Genomic DNA, 24527 nt, shown 5'->3' on the forward strand with positions numbered 1-24527 from the left:
ACAAAGATTTACAAAACATAAAATAATGCACTACACACTATGCATTTATACTATGTGCTACGTACTCTGTCGTCAAGTGTATACATTTTATAAGGTTATTTTATCACCCAGCATTGAAGTCAAATAGCCCCTCCCATTGTGCACACTACTCACACTATTAATACTTCAAAATGGCACAGAATAGTACAAAAGTATGCACATTAGGATGCACCTAGTGTCTATTACACTATACATTTACAGTATGTGAGGTGTTACAGAATAGTTATTAGTAGGTTGTTCATGTATTCCATGCATAAACCATGCAGATTGTACATAGCATACACACTTGAGCTGTAACTTTTAGTAAGGCAGAAAACCAAGTGTACTTTTGTGCCAATTAGTCGATCCACATTGCTTTGCATTTAAAGAAATAATTCATCCAAAACATGACAATTTTGTCTTTTACTCTCCCTCATGTCGTTCCAAACCTGTACGAGTTTCTATCTTATGTTGAACATACAGGTATTTTGAAGAATGCTGGTAATCAAACAGTTGATGGTCCCCATTGACTTATAGTATTTCTTTCCCTATGGAAGTCAATGGAGACCAACAACTGTTTGGTACTTCAAATTTCTTCAAAATATCTTCTTTTGTGTTCAACGTAAGAAAGAAACTTATACAGATTTGGAATGACATGAGGGTGAGTAAAAGATGACCAGGTTTTAATTTTTGGGGGAATTATTTATTTCAAACCTGACCACTCCCCATTAGTCAGTGCTCACCGTCCTCTAGCGTCTCCACTGTAACGGGCTGTGACGGGCGGCTGGCGCCCATGGGCGAGTAGGCCACTACATAGAAGGTGTAGGTTGTGTGAGGGAGCAGCTCCTTTACGTGCAGCTCTGTTGTGTCGTTATTCACTGCAAACTGATACTCCATGTTTTCTGAGCCTGTCAACACACAAATAGTGCATTTGCTTTTTACACATTTGATCTAAGCCAAATATTTTTTTCTGACAGGCCTTGTGTGTTTCTAAATGAAGGGAAGCGTGACCCCATCAATAACAGCTGGAGCTTACAAATGGCTTGTGGTTCTTTACAGCCGCGATCTATGAAGTGGATTGGCTTCGGTAAATTAATGAGACAGGATTTTTCTCTGTGAACTGATCCACTTAAACTGGCTACACTCAGTGTAATGAGAAACACTGCAGGTCAAACAGGGACTCCAGGAACTTCCACTAACAAAACAGGAAAGTGCTCACAGAAAGTTTTTTTTTTAATTTGAGAACAAAGTAATGTTCTTTAAAATTAAACCAGTGTTATTATAGTATTATTTCTATACTATTGTAGCATTTATCAGTTTATTTCACATTTCACTTACTATCACATTTCTAGTTTTCAGTTTATTTGTAATAATTTTATGTGCTTTTGTAATTAAAATTTTATTATTTTTCTATTTGGTTTTAATTTATTTGTAGTATAGTTTTGGTCATTTTAGTTCTGCAACTTAGTATAATTGATTATATGGCAATGTGTAGTTGAAGGGTTAGTTCACCCAAAACTGAAAATTCTGTTATTAATTACTCACCCTTGTGTCTTTCCAAACCTTTAAGAACTTTGTTAAGAAATTAAGATATTTTTGATGAAATCCGAGAGCTTTCTGACCCTAAATTGACAGTAATGTAACTGAAATGTTCCTAGACCCAGGAAGGTAGTAAAGACATCGTTAAAATAGTCAATGCGGCATCAGTGGTTCAACCGTAATTTAATGAAGCTATGAGAATACTTTTTGTGTGCAAAGAAAAAACTATAAATTTTATTCAACAATTCTTCTCTTCTTACCGTTCTCCGCCATTATCAAGAGTAGCACAAAGCTTCATAAAAATTACGGTTAAACCACTGATGTCACAGACTGTTTTACCGATGTCCTCACTACGTTTCTGTGCCTGGGAACATTTCAGTTGCGTTGCTGTCTATGCAGGGTCAGAAAGCTCTCAGATTCGATTAACAATATCTTATTTTGTGTTCTGAAGAAGAACAAAGGTCTTACAGGTTTGGAACGACATGAGGCTGAGTAATTAATGGCAAAATTTTGTTTGTTTTTGGGTGAACCAACCTTTTAAATATACATTATGCATTTTGCATTAGTATTTTATAAATATGAATTGATATGTTTCAACATTATAAATTATCTCACCATTAGGCAATAGAATGGTATTTCTTTACTCCCCATTCTGAAATTTTAAATACAGAACATAAAAACACACTTTCTCTCACCTGCTGTGCGTTGGTAGTGTACTGAAAAGCCAATGATCTGGTCACTATTATGTTCAGGTGGGTCCCAGGTGAGCAGGGCAGAAGTGCTAGAGTGGGGTATGGCCGATACATGACGAGGAGGGCTAGGAAGACCCTCCCTCACGATGACGGACAGTTTGGCAGTGGCACAGGCTGTGCCCAGGCTGTTGGCAGCAATACACTGGTAGTATCCCGCATCGTCCAGCCGCAGCTGGTTGATGAGCAGAACTCCAGGGTTCTGAGTCTTAACCCGGGCATTAGACTGGACCAGTTCTCCATTCTTCAGCCAGCGCAGAGCAGGGGGAGGGTCACCAGAACTATTACACACAAACCGAGCCGTATTCCCCCGGGACAGGGACACCGCCTCTGGGGGCTGGAGGATGACTGGTGGTGCTGGGCAAAAAGGAATAGGAAAAAAATACAGTGGGAAAAGAGGAGAAAAAATGAGTGACACTTAGGATCATATAGAAACATTGCTACAGCTTATTAACTCATTAGGTACCATGAGATAAACCTTAATAATGTAGGTTACTGTTAATATAAATGTACTATTTAAAAATGTACTCACCCTCAGGCCATCCAAAATGTACATGAGTTGGTTTCTTCATAAGAACAGATTTGGACAAATTTATCATTACATTACTTGCTGACCAATAGATCCTCTGCAGTGAATGGGTGCCGTCAGAATGAGAGTTCAAACATCTGATAAATACATCGCAATAATCTACAAGTAATCGACACCCATTTCTGTTATTGTTTTTATCAGATGTTTGTACTCATATTCTGACTGCAGAATCCAAATCTGTTCAGATAAAGAAAAAAAATCACCTACATCTTGTATGGCCTGAGGGCGAGTACATTTTCAGCAAATTTTAATTTTTGGGTGAACTATTCCTATAACTTATGTTAAAGTTAACTTAAAAAGTTAAACAAAAAGTGTATATAGAAATGAACACTAAGATTAATTTATTGTTTATTGCAAATTCATTTTAGCAATTGTATCAATTACAGGTGATACAAATTAAGTGTTACAGAAATCATGTGTAAATCAACCTATGGGTAAAAACGACTCCATTACACCCAAAATGAGTCATATTATGAGCTCGAACATGTCAGAAAGCTATAAACTTATTTTAACATCATTTTTCAAGGACAAAAAAAATCTACTACTGTTTTCTTTCCCTGCAAAACAGATGGGCATCGATTAGATGAAGCCTCCTCTAGTGCGTAAAAAAGCTTCTTGCAGTAAAGATTGGAGCATATTTTTGGAGGAATAATTATATTGTACTTCCATGCAGAACATTTCTTGTCTGTTTTATGTTTTTGGTTGAGATTGCTTCTAATTAAATAAGTCTTCCTTATGAAAAGTCTTCATTTCCCAAGCACCTAGCAAGATCAAAAGATCAGACACTGCATTTAGTGTATGCATGGCCACAGAGTTGTTGTTCAAGCAACCTCATTACATAGTGTTTAGTAAAGGAATCATTGCATGATTTCTTTTACTTTTAAACCTCAAGATTCCGGTTAAATGTGCAGTTCAGAAACAGTGATCTTGATCCTTGTGATTCGTCCAGTGACCTTTTTTTTCTCATTGTGCATGGACAATATATATAGGTATCTTCCTTGCTAAAATTTGCATCTGTTTTGGACAAACAAATACAGTAAGTATTACTTAAACTAATAAACAGTAGTACTGCCATAAGGGTTTTGCTACCATGGTGTGTGTGTGTGTGTGTGTGTGTGTGTATAGACCATTTATATATACCTCTATGAATTGTACATCTAGTCAGCAAGATCAGCAACCCTCTGTTTCATTTTACCAGAATGCTTATTGAGTTTACTCATGGTGACGAGGGGATTTTATAATACATTTTATAACACAGGGAAAGAGAAACTGGCAACTACACAGTTCCTGAAAAAATATTCAAGGAAGATTATCAAAATTTGAAAACTAAAACTTAACAGCCATTGTTTTGTGCTTGATACATAAGGTGTACAGCTTCCCATATGTTTGATTCACTGATTCTGAGTCAATCAATAAATACTCATTGTATAATTTGTAGTATTTACAATCGCGCAGTAATATATCCAGTATAAATTCAGAATATGCAGGATCCATTAAAAGGAAAACACACAATTACCCAGTACTCGGAGTTCAGCGGGAGATGAGACAAAATCTCTGGTCTTGGGTTTGTTGGCACGACACACATACACTCCAGCATGGTGACTGCGGGTGTCAGGAATCACTAGGTTGGTTGCCAAGACAACCACATCTGTAGCTATAGGCTTCCCATCTATGCATCCCAAAGGAGTGGTTGTGTAAAAAGAGGGCAAAATGAAAAAGAAAATGGAAAATCATGACTGAGTAAGCAGGAACGTTTAAACTTTTAAGTATACAGATGTCAATATGAAAAATAGCACCCTTGAAAAAGCTTTATTTTACGATTAAACCACGTCACTAGGTGGTCTCATGTACTATCAAAATAAATATTAAATAAAAATCAATAATAAAAAGGTTAAATTGTTAAAGGAATAGTTAAAAGAATGACAACGTTTAATTTTGCCATCAATTACTCACCCTAATGTTGTTCCAAATGCAAATACAATGCAATTACAATGAACAGGGCCAAAGGTTTAATATTCCAATAAAGGAAGAAAACAGCAGCACAAGTGTCCATACATTTCTCATTCTGTAACCCATGCCAGAAAGAAAGTCTTTTGTGTCTGAAGCAACACGAGGGTCTAAAAATGATCACAGATTTCCAGTGTTGGAACTATAATGGTGTGCAATGCACATACAAAACCAGCAGAGGTCAGTACAGCACTGGAGGAGGTACGGCATGCATTAATGACTCCTAGACACTGACCGTCTGCGGCTGCCATATTAGCGCTCAAACAAAGAAAAAAGACACCTCATGAATTTTTACAACATCTTGTTAATTTTTCATGAAACCTAATGAGAATAATGCTCTCAGTTATACGGTCTTGGCATTATTGTGGGGGAAAGAGGACAAAATGAGGTCCGTAATGAACCTGAATGGAGGCAGTAAGAGTGGGGGTGAAGGGAGGGAGTGTAGTTGGGGGTGTCTGCTGCAGCAAAGCCACGTGTCTATAAAGCAAACGTATAAGCTCACCTAAAAAAAAATCACAATTTGTGTGGTTCATTTACATTGATTGTCCTATGTAAGCACTCAAAGTTCACAGTGAACACAGCACTAATTGCATTTCGGTCATTCGGCAGACACTTTTATCCAATACAACAATGCACGTATTACGCACAACGTCTCTTCAACCAGGGGTTTAAGTGCTTTACTCAAAGGCACAGCAATGATTGTTTAAAAAATTTGGACTTACCAGAGGTTTGAACCTACTAGGCTCTCCTATTCCTATTTAAATCTATATTGTGTGCCTTGGTCCACATGGGTCAAACTATATTTGGTTTGGGGTATTTAAATTGTAATTTGACATATTCAATCCTGATTGGACAATACCGATCAGGTGGGGTGACGTTTTGTTTATGGGTCAAGCTCAGGCACAATGTACAGGCTAGGTACACGTGCAGACTCCTAAAAATCTTCAACTTGTCAGTTAGCCTAGATCTGTCAACAGCAGTACTTTCAGTTCGTACAGTAGACTGGGCTATGGATATTTGTGTTTGCGTCTTACCCTGTCTGCTCCATGATACGAAAGGTTTGGGTTCACCCTGAGCCATGCACTCCATCACAGCCGGACGACCCATGACCACTGTAGAGTTCCGCGGTGGAGCCACAATCACCACCTCACTCTCCTGAGACAGACCTGCAGAGACAGATAATAAATGTGTGTTTGTGTACATAACAAGAGTGTTCACCATCAGGCACAGTGGTTTGCTTGAGTGAAAGCAGCATTAGGTGAAGCAACTGACCTGACAGAGGACACCATTTCCTCTTTTGCTCACAGGAAGTGAGAGAGACAGAGATAGAGCAAGATAGGATTGAGGTAAGGAGGAAAGAGTAATGAAACAGAGTGTGATGAAGAGATTGAGACAATGAAAGAGAGGCTAACTTTGAGGCCAAAGAGGAAAGGTGTCATTTATCTGGGTTGCAGATAAATGACACCATATATATATATATATATATATATATATATATATATATTACACCCCAAACAGTAGTGTATTTATATGAATTTAGTAGACACACCCACAGATCATAATGAAGTAAAACATAAGCATGCAGCTATGGATACGGTATGATGGTCATAAATTAACCACTCTGATTACATACTGCAGCAATTACATATGCATGAGAGCAAAGGGATTTAAAATGGGTCAGATTTCTGAGGCTACAGGGTGCACCATGTAAAAGCAATGTGAGTGTGTGTGTTTGTATTTAAGCAGGTACACCAGAGGATGTGCGCCTGTGGTTAAAACAACAACGATACTGAGAACAGCAGACCACAACAGACCATGAATACCCACTTGAACAACAGCAAAAGTTTGCTTATAAGGCTTTTTCTAGATAAAGTGAGTGTGTAACAAAATATTCAGTATCAAGCAGAATGCTGATGAGCCAAACTACAGCCTCACATCGCAGTGAGATGAGATACCTGCTTCACACACACATAAAGACTGGTGCTGTGCACTTGAGCTGTCTGGTGGTCTCAGGGGCAAAAGATGCACACAGACACACAGGGTCACCATGGTGAAGAAAAATATACTGGGATAATACATATTTAGTCACAGACTTTCAGACTGTGATGTGAGATCATATCTAGCAGCCAGTGTTGCTCTAGTCTATGTCCTTCTCCTGTCATAAATGAAAAGCTGCTTGGGGTTCTTCAATACTTTGCAAATTTAATAATAAAAGAAAAACAATAAGACAGATAGATGAAAAAAAATTGTGTTCAGTGAATCTCTCATCTTCTTTTTTCTCATTCTAGGTTTCTTTCTTTCTCTCTTCCTAGATTTTTCTATCATTCGATCTCTATCTCCAAAGGTGCAGTCCTATTAACAAAATTTTGAGGAAACTCCAGACAAAAACGGTGACATTTATTAAAACTTTACCAATACATGAAGCACAGCAAACAAATTAGTCACTTTTAGCATCTTTTACCACTTAAACATTTTCGTTTTCGTCCATATAAAGAGAGAGAAGAACCTTTATGAAGCAATTGATACAAATAAAAAGGGCTGAAAGAGCAAATGGGAGTAAAAGAGAAGAAGAAGGAAAAAGATGAATGTGGAACAATTAGAGAGATGGCTTAAAAGATGAATGTGTGAGATGGAAAACACACACACAGAAAATCATTCAGGTCTCTGGCTGATAATGCAGAAACATAATGGAAATGAGCGAAGGTCAGCATAGAGATTTAAGTCTTTCAGAGGTGTGTGTGTGTGTGTGTGTGTGAAGGGGGTTAAAGGCTCAGACTGACTTCATGGCATTACCGATCCGTCTCCCTCATCTTTCCACACTCCCTTTTATTTCATTTAGTTCTTTATCTCTCTAGCCTTCTCTGTCTTTGTTCCTCATCTCATTCCTCTCTTCCATCCCTTCTTTTGCCCCCTCCATTTCATCAGCCGAGCAGCCTTAAGGACAGCAAGAAATCAATTCTGCCTGCAACACAGACCACCTCTGCAGAGGGCACTTATACACACACACACATACACACACACAACATTGAAAGTGCCACTGAATATATCAAAACTTTACTTCAAACAAAAAGACTGGAGAACCACAAAACTGGTATTTTTCACAATTTAAGGGGTCATTTAATAAGGAATCACATCACAGATATAAAATTGCTCAGAGTATTATAAAAATATACTGTAACTTTCTTTTCAAAATTGAAAATTTGCATCAACGACCACTTATTTTTACACATCAGGGCTCGCAAAATTTCTAAATCCCTGGTAGCCCTTCGGGCAGGTACTCTTCAGATTTTGGTAGTCCGAAAATTAATTTAACTAGCCCAAATAAAACAAAGACCATAAATGTCAATCAAAAACATTTTCAATACACAAATATCAAGGAAAGAGTTTTATTTTACTATTTACAAGGTATCTGCAGAATTCTTAAAAATCTATTTAAGGCAATTTGAAAAATTATTTCTTATACCATTTAACGCATTTAAAACTATCCTTTCTCTAAAATAAACTTTTCTTTATTGGGCGGACATTCGGGCACCTGAGCAAAAGCATTCTTTATACCAGACCTGTACAGCATGCACACACAAAAAAGTGTGTAACTTTTAACTTTAAGGGGAGACACTGCAGGCAAAAACACAGTTTTTTCATGCACCTGTCAAGTTTTAGATTTTGGGCTTTTTAGTTTTTCATAAAGTATTTTTTCAGACTAGCGGAAAGAAAACATCCAAAAGACACTGTTAAGTGTTTCTTCTATAGCACTTTATCTATTTGTGTCAATAGATTTCAATTACAATTTTATTTTCAATTACAATTATTTTAAAAGGCCGTTTTCTCAAAATGAGTTTTCTCTCCTATTGAGCCATATATCTCCACTTCAGTAGCACTTACACACACCAAACGTTACATCTTTATTCCTGTCTATATCCTGAAGGTTTTTACAGAGGGATTTGTTCATATATAATTTGCTTGATATATATACAACATTTTATTCCCCCAAAAATTGTGAAAATGTATTGTTTTCTGTCTGTTCTAAGTATTTTCTGAATTATGACAAAATGAGATACCCAAATTTCCCTCTAAAAACTTTTGACTCTAATATGTCAATAAAATGAAATAAGTCAATAAAATGAAACCAACATCATCTAGTGTTTAGATTTTTGTTCTAGAAATGTATGCAAATTAGCACATATTTCATTAAATAATGCATCATTTGCATATTTAAACCTAACATTTTCGAAAGCTTGTAATACAAAATTTTTTTGCAATTATCAGTGTAATCAATCAACTAGGTAAGTAAGGGGATAACTATTAGTTAATTTTTTTACCCTATTCACCTGCAGTGTCTCGCCTTAATGTGCTATTTATATTTGATTTGACGCTTGATGTAACTAAATGATGTACATTTTAGGTTACCTGAGAAAACATTTTTATTGTACAATACACTGCAGTTCTTATAAAGAAGTTTCTTATGCTCATCAAGGCTGTATCTATTTGATGAAAAAATACTGAATATTATTTCACAAAATAATATTGTGAAATATTATTGCAATTTAAAATAAATGTTTTCTATTTTAATATACTTTAAAATGTAATTAATTCCTGTGACGCAAAGCAGTATTTTCAGAGTCACATGATCCTTTAGAAATCATTCTAATATGCTGATTTTTAATCAGTGTTGGAAACAGTTGTACTGCTTTTTTATTTTTTATATATACTGTATTTTTTGGGACCTGTGATATTTAAAAAAAAATAAAAAGTTAAAAAGAACAGTGTTTTGTCAAAATAGAGATTTTGTGTTACAATATAAACTATTCAAAAGTTTGGGGTCAGATTTTTTTTCTTTCTTTTATATTTTTAATAAATGCTGTTCTTTTAAACGTTTTATTAATCAAAGAATCAAAGAAAAAAGAAACACAGGTTCCAAAAAAATATGAAGCAGCAGAACAGTTTCAACACTGATAATACATCAGCATATTAGAATGATTTCTGAAGGATCATGGGACACTGAAGACTGGAAAAATGGTGCTGAAATACAGCTTTGATCACAGGAATAAATACTATTTTAAAGTATAGGTATAAAAATAGGAAACCAATATTAGAAATTACAATAATATTTCACTATATCACTGTTTTTTGTGTATTTTTGAAATGAATATAGCTTTGATGAGCAAGAGACTCAAAGTCAAAGACTCAAAAACAAGGTCAATTATTTATCAGGTTTATAATATAGCCCTAACATAATATATGATCAAAACAAACTATTTAAACTGATAGAATAGAATAGAATAGAATAGAATACAATACAATACAAACACAAACTCCGTTTTGAGTCGAAGCAGGGTATTTTTTACTTCCGCCCGCATAGTAAAGCGCTATCGCTACCAGTATGGAGTTCAACCAGACACTTATACATCTGCCACAAATACGATTAAAGGATGACTGCAGCTTTCTACTCTCGCCCTCATTCAAGACAAGGCGTCTGGCATCTCAAATTAACTTACCGAATACCTCTCTGCGAGATTTGCCGCTTGAAGTCGAGGAAGGAGTTGTGAACGGAGAAGTTGTACTTTCTGATTTCCGCGACTCTTGCGCAGTGTTTGCTGTCTTTATTGCTGTTAGATATATTTGTCAAATACGTTTTAGATATTTGCATGTGGTAACAGAAAGACTATACAGTCAATAATTTATGTACTGCTTAATACAGCGTCTGTATGTACAAGAATATTCAACATAAGCCTGTACTATTTAAATATCAATAAAATGGGGTCTATATTTTTCCACTTTATTTTGATAAACATGACAATTTAATTCATAAATAAATAAATGGGTCATTCTATGGAAATGTCCATTTTTCTGTCCCTAGCCTTTACAGAAATCTTACACTTGAATATATATAAAAAATTATTTATATTTTAAAATGAAACAATATGTTATTTGAACAATTACACCTTATTGAGCCATCAATGTGGCAATATTTGTTTTTTAATTAATTACAAAGAATTCCAAGCACCACAAAACTGCTTGTCCCCACAGCAATGATGAGCAGCAAGTGCTTTATTTTGAGGTCAAAAATATATATAAATGCTGAATAAATATGATAAAATATATAATGAAAACGGTGGTCCCATGGAGTTGTGTCACTGGTGTTATACCCTTCAACAAAAATAATTTATTTTGAAATAAAAATCACACTGATGACATCACTTGACTTCCTCCTTCCTATTTTATCTATAAAAAAAGGCCCATGTTATGTCCACTGTTTCTTATTCTTGAACTGGATAATACTTGGTTTCTTTTCAGACCACTTGCATTTATGGATGTGAAACTTGTAATATGAGAATATTTATTATAAAAAATATGACTTGTGTCCATGCAATTTTTCCCATAGTAAAAAAAATAAATAAAATTATGACATTTGTCTTTTTTTAATTGCAGAATAACAACACTTGCATGAACATTTACAGTGTACTCACTATTACAATATTAACAGCAACTGAAATAAATAAAATAAATTATCCAGGGAATAAACCGAAATAAGTGAAAATATTTTAAGTAGGCTATATTTTGTGTGCTCTTCCTTGAACTGCCACCTTAACGTGGTGGAGGGGTTTGAGTACCCGAATGAACCTAGGAGCTATGTTGTCCGGGGCTATATGCCCCTGGTAGGGTCTCCCAAGGCAAACAGGTCCTAGGCGACGGGTCAGACTAAGAGCGGTTCAAAAACCCCTTATGATAGAGAAAAATCAGAGGACCGTGACGTCGCCCGGTATGGCGCAGCCGGGGCCCCACCCTGGAGCCAGGCCCGGGGTTGGGGCTCGTATGCGAGCGCCTGGTGGCCGGGCCTCCCCCCATGGGGTCCGGCCGGGCTCAGCCCGAAGGAGCGACGTGGGGCCACCTTCCCGTGGGCTCACCACCTACAAGAGGGACCGTAAGGGGCCGGTGCAAAGAGGATTGGGCAGCAGTCGAAGGCGGGGGCCTCGACGACCCGATCCCTGGACACAGAAGCTAGCTCTAGGGACGTGGAATGTCACCTCGCTGGCGGGGAAGGAGCCTGAGATTGTGCGTGAGGTTGAGAGGTTCCGACTAGAGATAGTCAGGATCACCTCTACGCACGGCTTGGGCTCTGGAAACACACTCCTCGAGAGAGGATGGACTCTTCACCACTCTGGAGTTGCCCATGGTGAGAGGCAGCGGGCTGGTGTGGGTTTGCTTATAGCCCCCCAGCTCAGCCGCCATGTGTTGGAGTTCACCCCGGTGAACGAGAGGGTCGTTTCCCTGCGCCTACGGGTAGGGGATAGGTCTCTCACTGTCGTGTGTGCCTACGGGCCGAACGGCAGTGCAGAGTACCCGGCCTTCTTGGGGTCTCTGGGAGGGGTGCTGGAAAGTGCTCCAACCAGGGACTCCGTCGTTCTACTGGGGGACTTCAATGCCCACGTGGGTAGCGACAGTGACACCTGGAGGGGCGTGATTGGGAGGAACGGCCCCCCTGATCTGAACCCGAGTGGTGTTCAGTTATTGGACTTCTGTGCTAGTTACAGTTTGTCCATAACGAACACCATGTTCAAGCATAAGGGTGTCCATCAGTGCACGTGGCACCAGGACACCCTAGGCCGTAGGTCGATGATCGACTTTGTGGTCGTTTCATCTGACCTGCGGCCGTATGTCTTGGACACTCGGGTAAAGAGAGGGGTGGAGCTGTCAACTGATCACCACCTGGTGGTGAGTTGGATCCGATGGCAGGGGAGGAAGCTGGACAGACTCGGCAGACCCAAGCGTACTGTGAGGGTCTGCTGGGAACGTTTGGCCGAGTCTCCTGTCAGAGAGATCTTCAACTCCCACCTCCGGCGGAGCTGTGGCCGTAAGGTCTCTGGTGCCTGTCGAGGCGGCAATCCCCGAACCAGGTGGTGGACACCGGAAGTAAGGGATGCCGTCAAGCTGAAGAAGGAGTCCTATCAGGCCTGGCTGGCTTGTGGGACTCCTGAGGCAGCTGAAGGGTACCGACAGGCCAAGCGAACTGTAGCCCGGGTGGTTGTGGAGGCAAAAACTCGGGCCTGGGAGGAGTTCGGTGAGGCCATGGAGAAGGACTATCGGCTGGCCTCGAAGAGATTCTGGCAAACCGTCCGGCGCCTCAGGAGAGGGAAGCAGTGCCCTACCAACGCTGTTTACAGTAGAGGTGGGGAGCTGCTGACCTCGACTGGGGATATCGTTGGACGGTGGAAGGAATACTTCGAGGATCTCCTCAATCCCGCCGTCACGTCTTCCATTGAGGAAGCAGAGGCTGAGGGCTCAGAGGTGGACTCGTCCATCACCCAAGCTGAAGTCACCGAGGTAGTCAAGAAACTCCTCGGTGGCAGGGCACCGGGGGTGGATGAGATCCGCCCTGAGTACCTAAAGTCTCTGGATGTTGTGGGGCTGTCTTGGCTGACACGCCTCTGCAGCATCGCGTGGCGGTCGGGGACAGTGCCTCTGGGGTGGCAGACCGGGGTGGTGGTCCCTCTTTTTAAGAAGGGGGACCGGAGGGTGTGTTCCAACTACAGGGGGATCACACTTCTCAGCCTCCCTGGAAAAGTCTATGCCAGGGTACTGGAGAGGAGAATACGGCCGATAGTAGAACCTCGGATTCAGGAGGAACAGTGTGGTTTTCGTCCGGGCCGTGGAACACTGGACCAGCTCTATACCCTCTACAGGGTGCTGGAGGGTTCATGGGAGTTTGCCCAACCAGTCCACATGTGTTTTGTGGATTTGGAGAAGGCATTCGACTGTGTCCCTCGCGGCGGCCTGTGGAGGGTGCTCCGGGAGTATGGGGTCCGGGGTCCTTTACTAAGGGCTGTTCGGTCCCTGTATGACCGAAGCAGGAGCTTGGTTCGCATTGCCGGCAGTAAGTCAGACTTGTTCCCGGTGCATGTTGGACTCCGGCAGGGCTGCCCTTTGTCGCCGGTTCTGTTCATAAGTTTTATGGACAGAATTTCTAGGCGCAGCCAGGGGCCGGAGGGTGTCAGGTTTGGTGACCACACGATTTCGTCTCTGCTTTTTGCAGATGACGTTGTCGTGTTGGCTTCATCAAGCCAGGACCTTCAGCAGGCACTGGGACGGTTTGCAGCCGAGTGTGAAGCGGCTGGGATGAGAATCAGCACCTGCAAATCCGAGGCCATGGTCCTCAGTCGGAAAAGGGTGGTTTTCCCACTTCAGGTTGGTGGAGATTTCCTGCCTCAAGTGGAGGAGTTTAAGTATCTTGGGGTTTTGTTCACGAGTGAGGGAAGGATGGAACGGGAGATTGACAGACGGATCGGTGCATCTTCTGCAGTAATGCGGTCGATGTACCGGTCTGTCGTGGTGAAGAAAGAGCTGAGCCGCAAGGCGAAGCTCTCGATTTACCGGTCAATCTACGTTCCTACTCTCACCTATGGTCATGAGCTTTGGGTCATGACCGAAAGGACAAGATCCCGGATACAGGCGGCTGAAATGAGCTTTCTCCGCAGGGTGGCTGGGCGATCCCTTAGAGATAGGGTGAGAAGCTCGGTCACTCGGGAGGAGCTCAGAGTAGAGCCGCTGCTCCTTCACATTGAGAGGGGTCAGCTGAGGTGGCTCGGGCATCTGTTCCGGATGCCTCCTGGACGCCTTCCCGGGAAGGTGTTCCGGGCGCGTCCCACTGGGAGGAGACCCCGGGGAAGACCTAGGACACGCTGGAGAGACTATGTCTCCCGGCTGGCCTGGGAACGCCTCGGTCTCCCCCCGGAAGAGCTGGAGGAAGTGTCTAGGGAGAGGGAAGTCTGGGCATCTCTGCTTAGACTGCTGCCCCCGCGACCCGGATAAGCGGAAGAAGATGGATGGATGGATGGATATTTTGTGTGGAGACGTAAACGTTATCATACAAATCTGAACGCAAATCTATAACATTGCTGCAGGTTATCCTCCAACCATCTAAAGCAAAAATGTAGAATAACGTTCGCAAAAGAACCCGACTGTAAGTACATTAACATTATTAGTCTTAACTCTTAGCGTACGTCTTTAGATTTCAAGTTGTTCCCGCATTTTCCCGAGAAATCTCCGGTGTAAAGGTATAACGGAAGTACGGATCCACTGCTTTGCGGAAAAGCGGAAGTTAGCTGACGTCATTGTGAAAAGGGCCTATTTCCAGCACTTAATCAAGCCACTCTTCTTTAATACATGAGGACGTTTTATTTCATGTCATTGCGTTTGCGTTGTCTCTCGTGTTGAGCGCACTGCAACCATTGAAGTATTGAGTTTCTACAGCGACTCATTTGGTGCATCGTTCTCTTTCTATGAAACCGGTTCTAACTCTGTCGTGACATCAGTTCTATAGCGGTTTGCCCGAGCATTGTTATTCCTTCCCTTTTACTGGCGGCAGTCAATCAAATGGCTTCCAAACTGATTTTTGTGTGCGCGAAGCACATTATTTCTTCTGCCGCGGTGGAAGAAGAGCGCGATCGCGCTCAGCTTAGAGGAGGGAACACTGCGTGGGAGCCCTGTATTTAAGGTAGCCCGTCGGGCAGGACAGTGATACATTTTGGTAGCCCGACTGGAAAACACAATAGCCCCGGGACGTCTGGCTAGCGATCCTGAGGACCATTTAGAATTCTGGTCATTCATCACAGTACAGTAATCCGCTGGTTAACCTGCCATGTAATGAATATTGTTTCTGGCCACCACTCTGTTTCAACTGGGAATACTATCTCAAAAACCATTTTTCTGTACTTCATTCATAGCTCACATTTAAGGTAAGCTTTTAAAAACTCATGATGTACACAACGGTCTCAGGCTTAAGGCATCCCGGACACCGATATTTTAATGATTCAGAAAAGATGAATCTCTGTCTGGCCAGTGGAGATTTCGGTATGGAGATAAAGGTTTAAATCATGACATTTTGGTAGTATTACAGCATATTGTGAGTGTAAATTACCACCTTTTGTTGTGATTGTGATGTGTGACGTCAGCCAAGTGGATTGGGGGAAAAACAGAATAGATATTACCATTGGTAAACACCAAAAGAACAAATGATACAAGTAAAATGCCACTGCCACATTGCAAGTTGACATTATTTTAAACAAGGTATCTGATTTCAGTCTGAAGTTAACAGTCAAAGACGAGGCAGTTAAAAACCACACTGGCAAACCAGTAAAGTTAATTTCACATACAATAAGGCTACACTCTAAGAAAAATATGGTCCAATGTATTGTGTTAATATGCAAAAAAAATTCCTGTATTGATTTTTAACAGGTGATTTGAATTTAAGGGCTGAAATAAATGTCTGAAAAACTTAACTGAAAAAACGTCCTGGCCAATTTTCTGCAAGGACATTACTCATTTTTCTATAGATTTTTTTCATACAGTGCACTTGGATAGAAAAACAGACCACTTAATTCCAAGGAATTAACAAAGTTATGTTACATGACAACTAGCACTTTTAAGTACAACTCAGAAAATTAATTCTGGTGTCTAATGAATATTCCCAGAATGCACTTACTGACTTCTTGAATGTACAAGACAGTGTGAGTCAGAGAGATGAGGTGAATGGAGCTTCTTTGTGAGGTATGGATCGTGAAAAATCAAAGGTATTTGGGAACAGGTCTTTGTGTTATACCTGCACTAACTGTGAGCGGAGCATCTTGGCTGATGCGCTTGCGGGCAGAGTTGAAGGCCACACAGCGGTACACGCCTTCGTCTTCTTTAGTGATCCCTAAAATCTGTAGCACCCCATTAGGAAGAGATATGTACCTGCGTGAGAGAGAAATACATTAGCATTAGCATTTCTAAATCACACGAAAACATCAATATATGTGTGTTTATTTGCTGTTCTTCTAAACTGAAGCTACTCTTAAGCCTTAGGAGGCTAGCAATCTGCTATACATTCTGGCACTAAGCGCTACACAGCTCAGAGCAACATATAAAGAGGCACTATACACAAACACAAACCATACTGCAGAAATAACATAGCGGGGGAGTGAAAAATGGCAGAGAAAAGAAGCAGACATGAGAGTCTAGTCTACAGATGTAGGAGAACAAACCAATATGGCAGCTTGTATCTTCAAAAGTCAATTCCTCTCTTTCACTCGCTCTGTTTGTGGTGGCGAGGTCAGGTTGCAGAGGTAATATTCATTCCATAGTCATCTCTCTCCCTCAGAGACTGCTTTCAAATCCCCTTTTAATTCAGGACCCATATTATACACCATTAATCTTGTAGACTCATCTCCAAGAGCAAGACACTCCGACAGGAAGGCCACAAAGTCTAGACCAAGGCTGGGTGAAGTCATCCACCTGTGAGTGCAAGCGGGTTGAAATCGGGTGCGTGTGACTCACTATTATAGAATTCATTGGTGCTGAGAGAGTTCAGCTGAGGACATGTCTACACCAGAGCTACACCTCCAGCAGCACAGCACCGCCTCAGCTGCGCTCGGGATGTAAATGAGAGAATGACTGCAGCAGCCACCAGAACACGACAGCGTGTATTAATGCACGGCTAATGTGCAAGTGTGTTCTCATTAATATGGAGAGGGGCTGTGAATACAAAAGACACTTTTTACGGACACAAAGGAAGCATCCGAAGCAGACAGGGAATAATCTTGGAGGCACATTTTCCAACAATCTGTCTCGCTTTTTAAGTTGGATCTCATTTGTAATTGCAAACTGCTTGAGACAAAATCACTGTAAGAGGTCAGAGAGTTTGTGTGAAGATGCAGTGACAAATTTCTCAAGACTACTAGAACCTCTACTACCTCTGCTGTGCATACAACCTTAACTCACAAGCTCATATCTAATGAGTGATAAACAGATGGTAAGCAGATTGGTAAAGGGTAAACACATCTGGCTAGCTGTCTGTAAAATAGTGTCAAAATCTCCAATAGAATGTAAATGTTTTTTGTTTTTTTTTAATTACAAGTTTATATACACCACTGTTAAAATATTTGGGGTTAGTAAGATTTTAAAAGTTGTTGAAAGAAGTCTCTAATGCCCACCATGGATGCAGTTATTTTGATCAGATTAAACAGTAATATTGTACAATATTATTACAATTTAAATAAATTTTTCCATTTGAATATATTTTAAAATGTAATTTATTCCTGTGATAACAAAGCCCAATTTTCAGCAGTCATTACCCCAGTTATTCTTCAGTGTCGCATGGTCCTTCAGAAATCACTCTAATATGCTGATTTAGTGCTCTAGAAACATTTATCATTTTTCTCACTGATCAAGTTAACATATCATTACTGAATAAAAAGAGTGTTTCCCAATCAATGGGTCTTTATAAACTACTTTACCTGACTGGATAAAATCATGAAGGTCCACCCCTAAACCTAGCCCCCTGTAAGTCAGAGCAAATCAGGTAAAGCAGTTGAAAAACATCCACAAATTAACAAGTCAACACCCCCAGCCGTCTGCAGAGATCTATAGTTGGTTGAAGCAATGGCAAAAAAGCTAGTGCTTGTGGGGACCTGGGTTCAAGTTCGGCTTGGGTCAGTTCTCACTCTATAGTTCCCCCTCTATCTCTGCTTTCCTGTTGTACTGCTTTCACCTACATTTCACTGCTGGTTATACTCTGTATAATTGTGTATGTGACAAAAAAAAAAAAATTCTTGAATCTTGTAGTGGACAGCACATTCCAGGGCCCAGTTTATGGCGGGGCCCCTCTCTGACCACTATAGTGGATAAAGGTTTGCTACATTTTGATTGGATCTTGGTGGACTAACATAAGAAAACTGTCCAACACCATCAAATAAAGATGCCATGACAACAACCAGACACCTCTTAGAGGGCAAGAAAACGACCTTTGGTCCAAAGCCCGGGAAGGACAGGACTTCCTACTGGTCAAAATGCAGTTTCTGCCCTTCACCCACCTCAAATCTTAAACTGATGCAAACTACAATACACACATCTTATACTTATTCAGAAAAATAAGTATTCTCAGTGAGTGCGATGTGTAGTGCAACATCTTACACAAAATCTGTTGATGGACAAATTAATGCATGCATGACAGTTCAATCTTCTTCCATCATGTTTGGACTTAATGTGTTTGTAACATTGCCAAAGGTATTCTGGTTGTGGTTTGGTAAGTGAATGATGCATTGGTAAAACTTCAGTGACACTTTTCTAAATGTGTGTTTGGACTATGCAAATAAGTTCCACAGGAGGAAAGAAGGGTGGGCCACACCGTGTCAACCTACTCTGATGGAAACACCCAATTACAGTCTGGAAATGGGGAAGCACCAGATTGCTATCTCCTCCTCATTGGAAAGAGATAAAGGTACCTTCCCAAAAGACACTCCTTGTTCTGAGTCCTGTTACCGGGAAGGCAGCAACAGAAACAACCAGTTCTAAATCTGATTACTGCAATGGAAAAGACATTAACAGATACACTGTTCTGAGTCTCAGTCCTGTGAAGGAAGGGACATTAACAGAAACTACGATCTGAGTCTCCGGCCTGCAAAGGTGAGACAATAACAGATACCAAGTCCTGAGTCTCCAGCTTTGAGGCAGCAACAGATACGACCACGTTCTGAGCCACCAGCCTGCGAGGAAAGAGATAATCTACATTCAGACTTCAGAGTCTTCGTCCAGTGAGACAACTACAGATGCAGTATGTCCTGAATCTCCATCCTAGAGAGACAAAGCGGATCGCCCAAATTCTGGGTCTCTAACCCAGAGAGGCAGAAGACACACAGACTTTTGCAAAAAGGTTAAGCTCAGGCGAGCAAACCGGGTGCTCTGCCTGTCTCCAGCCGACGTAAGGAAGACACTATCTAGGATTAACCCACGCAAGGCTGCGGGTCCTGACAACATACCTGGCCGTGTTCTGAGAGACTGTGCTGCACAGCTGACAGATGTCCTAACAGATATCTTTAACACCTCGCTGAGCCAGGCAGTCGTCCCCACATGTCTCAAATCCACAACAATCATACCGGTACCAAAGAAATCACCTGTGTCCTGTCTCAATGACTACCGTCCCATAGCACTGACTCCAATCATGATGAAGTGCTTTGAGAGGCTAGTCATGCACAACATCAAAACCAACACACTCGACCCAACACACTCGACCCGCTCCAGTTTGCATACCGTCCAAACCGCTCTATGGACGATGCAATTTCCTCCACCCTCCACCTGGCTCTTACCCACCTAGAAAATAAAGACTCTTATGTTAGAATGCTGTTCATTGACTTCAGCTCGGCATTCAACACAATAATCCCACAACAGCTCATAAATAAACTAAACCTGCTGGGCCCTAACAATTCCCTGTGTAATTGGATCCTGGACTTTCTAACCGGAAGACCTCAGTCAGTCCGTGTTGGCCCCAACACCTCGAGCACTACCACACTGAGCACAGGTGCCCCACAAGGCTGTGTGCTCAGCCCGCTGCTTTTCACACTGCTGACCCACGACTGTTTTTTTTCCTCATTGTTGTATGTCTGTATTTATGTAGCACCGTGGTCCTGCGAGGCACGACATTGCGTTCCACTGTATGTCCCCACATGTAGCGGAATGACAATAAAGCTCAACTTGACTTGAACTTGACTTGACTTTGCTTGCATGTTCCAGGCTAAGGACCTTCTGCACCTACGCCAGGGCCACATCTGCTTGTTCCAGATTTTAGGACCCTTTGGTGCTCCAGGAGATCAGCATCCTCCAGCGCTTGATGTTCAAGGCTGTTGAAACAGATTCCTGCTCCTTTCACCACTGCATTGTTACCAGCACAACCAGTGGATGAAGTCAGAGCTAACAGATTGCTACCAGACTGCTCCCTCAACCACAGAACTCACTCAACTATCACCTATTCCCAACCTCTTCCAGAGACCTTGGCATTGTTGTGTATTATCAGTATCTGATTTTTCTAATTGACATTAGATGTTATACTGATTGCAGTTGATAACAAATAATCTTTCATGTATTTGTTTGATGCATAATAAGGTTCTTCACCTTACTTGTTTCAGAGTAGTGACAGTCTATCTTTAAAGATAATGTAGCTCTGACATAGAAACAGCCAACATAATCGCTTGCATTTTATCTTTCTTATGTGATGTACTCATAACCACAACTTAAGTGACACGTGATCCAAAATCATAACGTCATCTGTGACGTGAGTACCCATCACTACACTATTTTGCCTCCATAGGTTGGCGAAAGCAAAATTCACAACACTGTCCATTATCCATTGTCTCATCCAATAAAAACAAAAAGTAACTTAAAACTCAATTTGATTACATTTGATGACATATGACTGCCATCGACTGGAAACAGTTTTTGGTGTATCTGGGACTGCCCTAGATTGGTTTAGGTCATATTTTATGAGCTGCAGTCAATTTGTTTTTATGGATGGTTCCAGGTCTGATGTGGATCCTGTTTGTACTTGTGTCCCACAGGGCTCAGTTCTTGGTCTCCTGTTTTTTAGCATTTATATCTTGGGCAGCTATTAAGATACCTTAACCTCAGCTATCACTTCTATGCTGATGATATTTTGATTTATATACATTCTCAACCTGGTCAATTTGTGGATGTTTCTCATCTTTCCAACTGTATTTCTGAGATTAATTTGTGGATGTCTGACAATGTTCTGTGTCTGAACAGCTCTATAACTGAAGTCATGCTTCTTGGCTCTCCCCACCAACTGCGAAATGCTGCTTTTCTAGATCTGACTTCTATAGATAATCTTGACGTTATCTTTGTTGCCACCCTATCATTTGAGCCTTTTGTACAGAACATGGTTAAGACCACCTTTTTCATCTTAGAAATATTGCACGTATTCGGCCTATGTTGCCCTTTTCTGTTACTGAAAAATTTATTAACTCTTTTGTTTTCTCACGAATTGATTATTGCAATGCTCTCGTTATTGGAGTGTCCAAATCTTGTCTCAACAAATTGCAATACTTGCAAAATTCAGCAGCTAGAATTTTAACTGGGGCTAGGGCTGGTGATCATATAACTGCTGTTTTGAAGATGTTACACTGGCTCCCGGTTAAATACCCTGTAGATTTTAAAATCCTAATGCTTACATACAAGGCTCTGCATGGTTTCACTCCAAAGTATTTGGCAGATCTTTTAACACCGTACACACCATCTCGCAATTTGCGATCGTCTCAGCGTGGCCTCTTAGTTGTTCCTAAAACACGGCTGCGATCTTGGAGGGACAGGGCATTCTCAACGTATGCTCCAAAACATTCTTTTTCAGGAATGATTATTTGATTAGTTTTTTGTTGTACCTTTTCGCTTTGTACATTTTCCTAAACATTAACTCTTGAAAATATCAAGCCTGCCTTTATCCAAACAATCCATTAAGTATAAAAAATCTGATGCACAAAAGCTGTAAAGTATTTTTTTTGTACAAAAAACAGACACAATTAACTGTGTTAATGAGCAATATTATAATATTATGTGACTGGATATGTGGCATGTGGTAAAAGACATCAAATACCTCTTTTTCACTGGGGCTGGTGCTGGAGCTCATTCAGAACCGCTCACATTTCCACTGGCAGGGAACAGAACCCTCTACGTCATCAACATGTGACCAGAATCGCTTGTTATCTCTTGCAGATGAAGAGCATTGATCTGTTCTGCCGACCACTGTTGAACTGACATATTCAATTGTTGTGGTAATGTTTTTAGTTTACCTGAACTCTGATGGCTGTTAAAAATGGCCCCTTTCAAACTGCGGTCTGTTGTGGAAACTCAGCATAATATTGTCATACTGTAGGTTCCCTTGTTCAAGATGGTTTCAGGGCCAGTTCAGAATTTGGGCAATGGCTTAGGATTTTTTTGAGTGGAAAAGCACAGCCCTGTTCCCAAATGGTTCTCCGGCACCATCCTTGGTGGAAAAGCCATAAAAGATTGATTTTAAAAACTTCCCAAGGATACCAGAATTTAATATAATACCGATCAGGTGCTTTGGAGAACATAATCATGTCCATTCTCAGCGTCGAAAGAAAAAAAACTATGATTAGCTATGTGCTTTATGCTACACACCTACATCTCTCTATGTGCAAGTGTTTTATGTGTGTGCTAATATGTGTATGTGAGAGTGAGGGAAAGAGACATGCATTTTCTTATTATAAAACAAAAAAGACACTCTTGCTCTCAAATTCAAGCATATGGCTCTGCAAGAGAGAGAAAAAAGGAGAATCAACAAAGAGACTGAGAAAAAAATAAATAAATACTGTACATAGAGAAATCTCACCAGCTTTCTAAAGTATAACATGTTTTGCTCCTGAATTTTACAAACAGATAATCAGTAGCCAATTGCCCTTTATGTCCTTTAATCCAATCAATTTAGGAGTTCGGCAAATGGAAAATATCAAAGATCTAGCATGCAGCCATCTGCAAAAACAAAATCAGAACTCAAAATAATGTACTATAAAGCAAGGCCATACTAAGACCATATATTAATTATAATTAAACATACAAAAAAGGGAATTAAATAGAAGCTCTTTGTCTTAACCTTCCACCAACATGTCTACAGGCTAGAGACCAGACAATACAGTGAGACAAATTACATGAGCAAATGATTATATGATGTACTGGGAAAGTCAAAGTTGCAACATGTAACATGTAATGCAATCTAGACAGTATATTCAGCAAACCTAATTACATTAAGCAAAATGAAATCAAACATTATTGCCATGAGTGAATGAACAAGACTCATTGAAAAGGTTGGTATGCACATATTTTTCTACATATGATATTTAAGCTTAGACAATATTTTGCTTTCATTAGGGTTCCAAATCTGTCTTTTTACCATTTCAAAACATAAGATTCCTCTGACATGGAATAAGAACATTTGGTTTAATGATTGAAAGAAAAACAAATGAGGAAAAATCTTTCTAACAAAGCTAACACATTTCTAGCAAATCCCTAATGCATGTAAATATCTTTTGAATGTATTTTGTAATCAAAGATATAACACCCTAACAAGGTTTTTTTGCCAATTGGGACAGTATACTGTAAATATTACTGTACTGCACAGCTAGCAAACCAAAATAAAAACTTTCAGATTTCTTACACATTCTGTAGCTGACCTTTTCAGATAGGGTGAGTGAGTTACAGAAATTTGGCAGCCTCTGCTATAGTAAGCCCTCTGTTTATCACATGACATGACACACTTTAAACCGATGACCCGGACTTCATTTGATGCAACAGTTCTCTGCCCTCTGCCTCCCTCCCTGTGATGCCCACCTCTTTGATCGGGCCCATGCCCAACACTTTGACCTCTGATGGGCCTCTTTTACACAAGAGTCATTGATTGGCTCCTGTCACTTGCAGTTCCTCCTGCTTTATACTGACATATTGCAAAAGATACTGTAACATACACACACTTGAAAAATGGAAAACAACTCAGTGAGATGAACTGGCAATACTGTAACATGAATTCACTGTGTTTGGCTACCTTGTTTCAAACTATTTGTAATTTTATATATTTTCAAACACACAAAATAATCAAATAAGTTGAAAATCTATAGGCATACCAAATATGTATTCAATAGATTACTTTATTAACCATTAAGCAGAGTTGGATAAAATGATAGTCAAATGTATTAAAAGAATGACTAAAGCATATAAGTAAACTTAAATGCAAGAACATATTTTGATATTCAGTTATATAGATTTATTCATAGTGATATTTTGATATTAGT

At 40.3% G+C, this 24527-nt stretch overlaps 1 protein-coding gene across 2 annotated transcripts in view; it reads right to left on the bottom strand.

Annotated features, from left to right (window-relative positions):
* Positions 1-24527, bottom strand: part of LOC306878943 (immunoglobulin superfamily DCC subclass member 4-like) — an 87445-nt gene that overhangs the window by 21074 nt on the left and 41844 nt on the right. For both annotated transcript variants that reach the window (XM_079431567.1, XM_079431568.1), the window contains exons 4-8: positions 16499-16632; positions 5937-6068; positions 4412-4564; positions 2253-2663; positions 762-926 (exon numbers count right to left, since the gene is read on the bottom strand). In XM_079431567.1, the coding sequence (XP_079287693.1) occupies positions 762-926; positions 2253-2663; positions 4412-4564; positions 5937-6068; positions 16499-16632 (995 nt within the window). The remainder of the gene's footprint in view (positions 1-761; positions 927-2252; positions 2664-4411; positions 4565-5936; positions 6069-16498; positions 16633-24527) is intronic.

This window comes from Barbus barbus, assembly GCF_936440315.1.
Source record: "Barbus barbus genome assembly, chromosome: 2".
Taxonomy (NCBI): domain Eukaryota; kingdom Metazoa; phylum Chordata; class Actinopteri; order Cypriniformes; family Cyprinidae; genus Barbus; species Barbus barbus.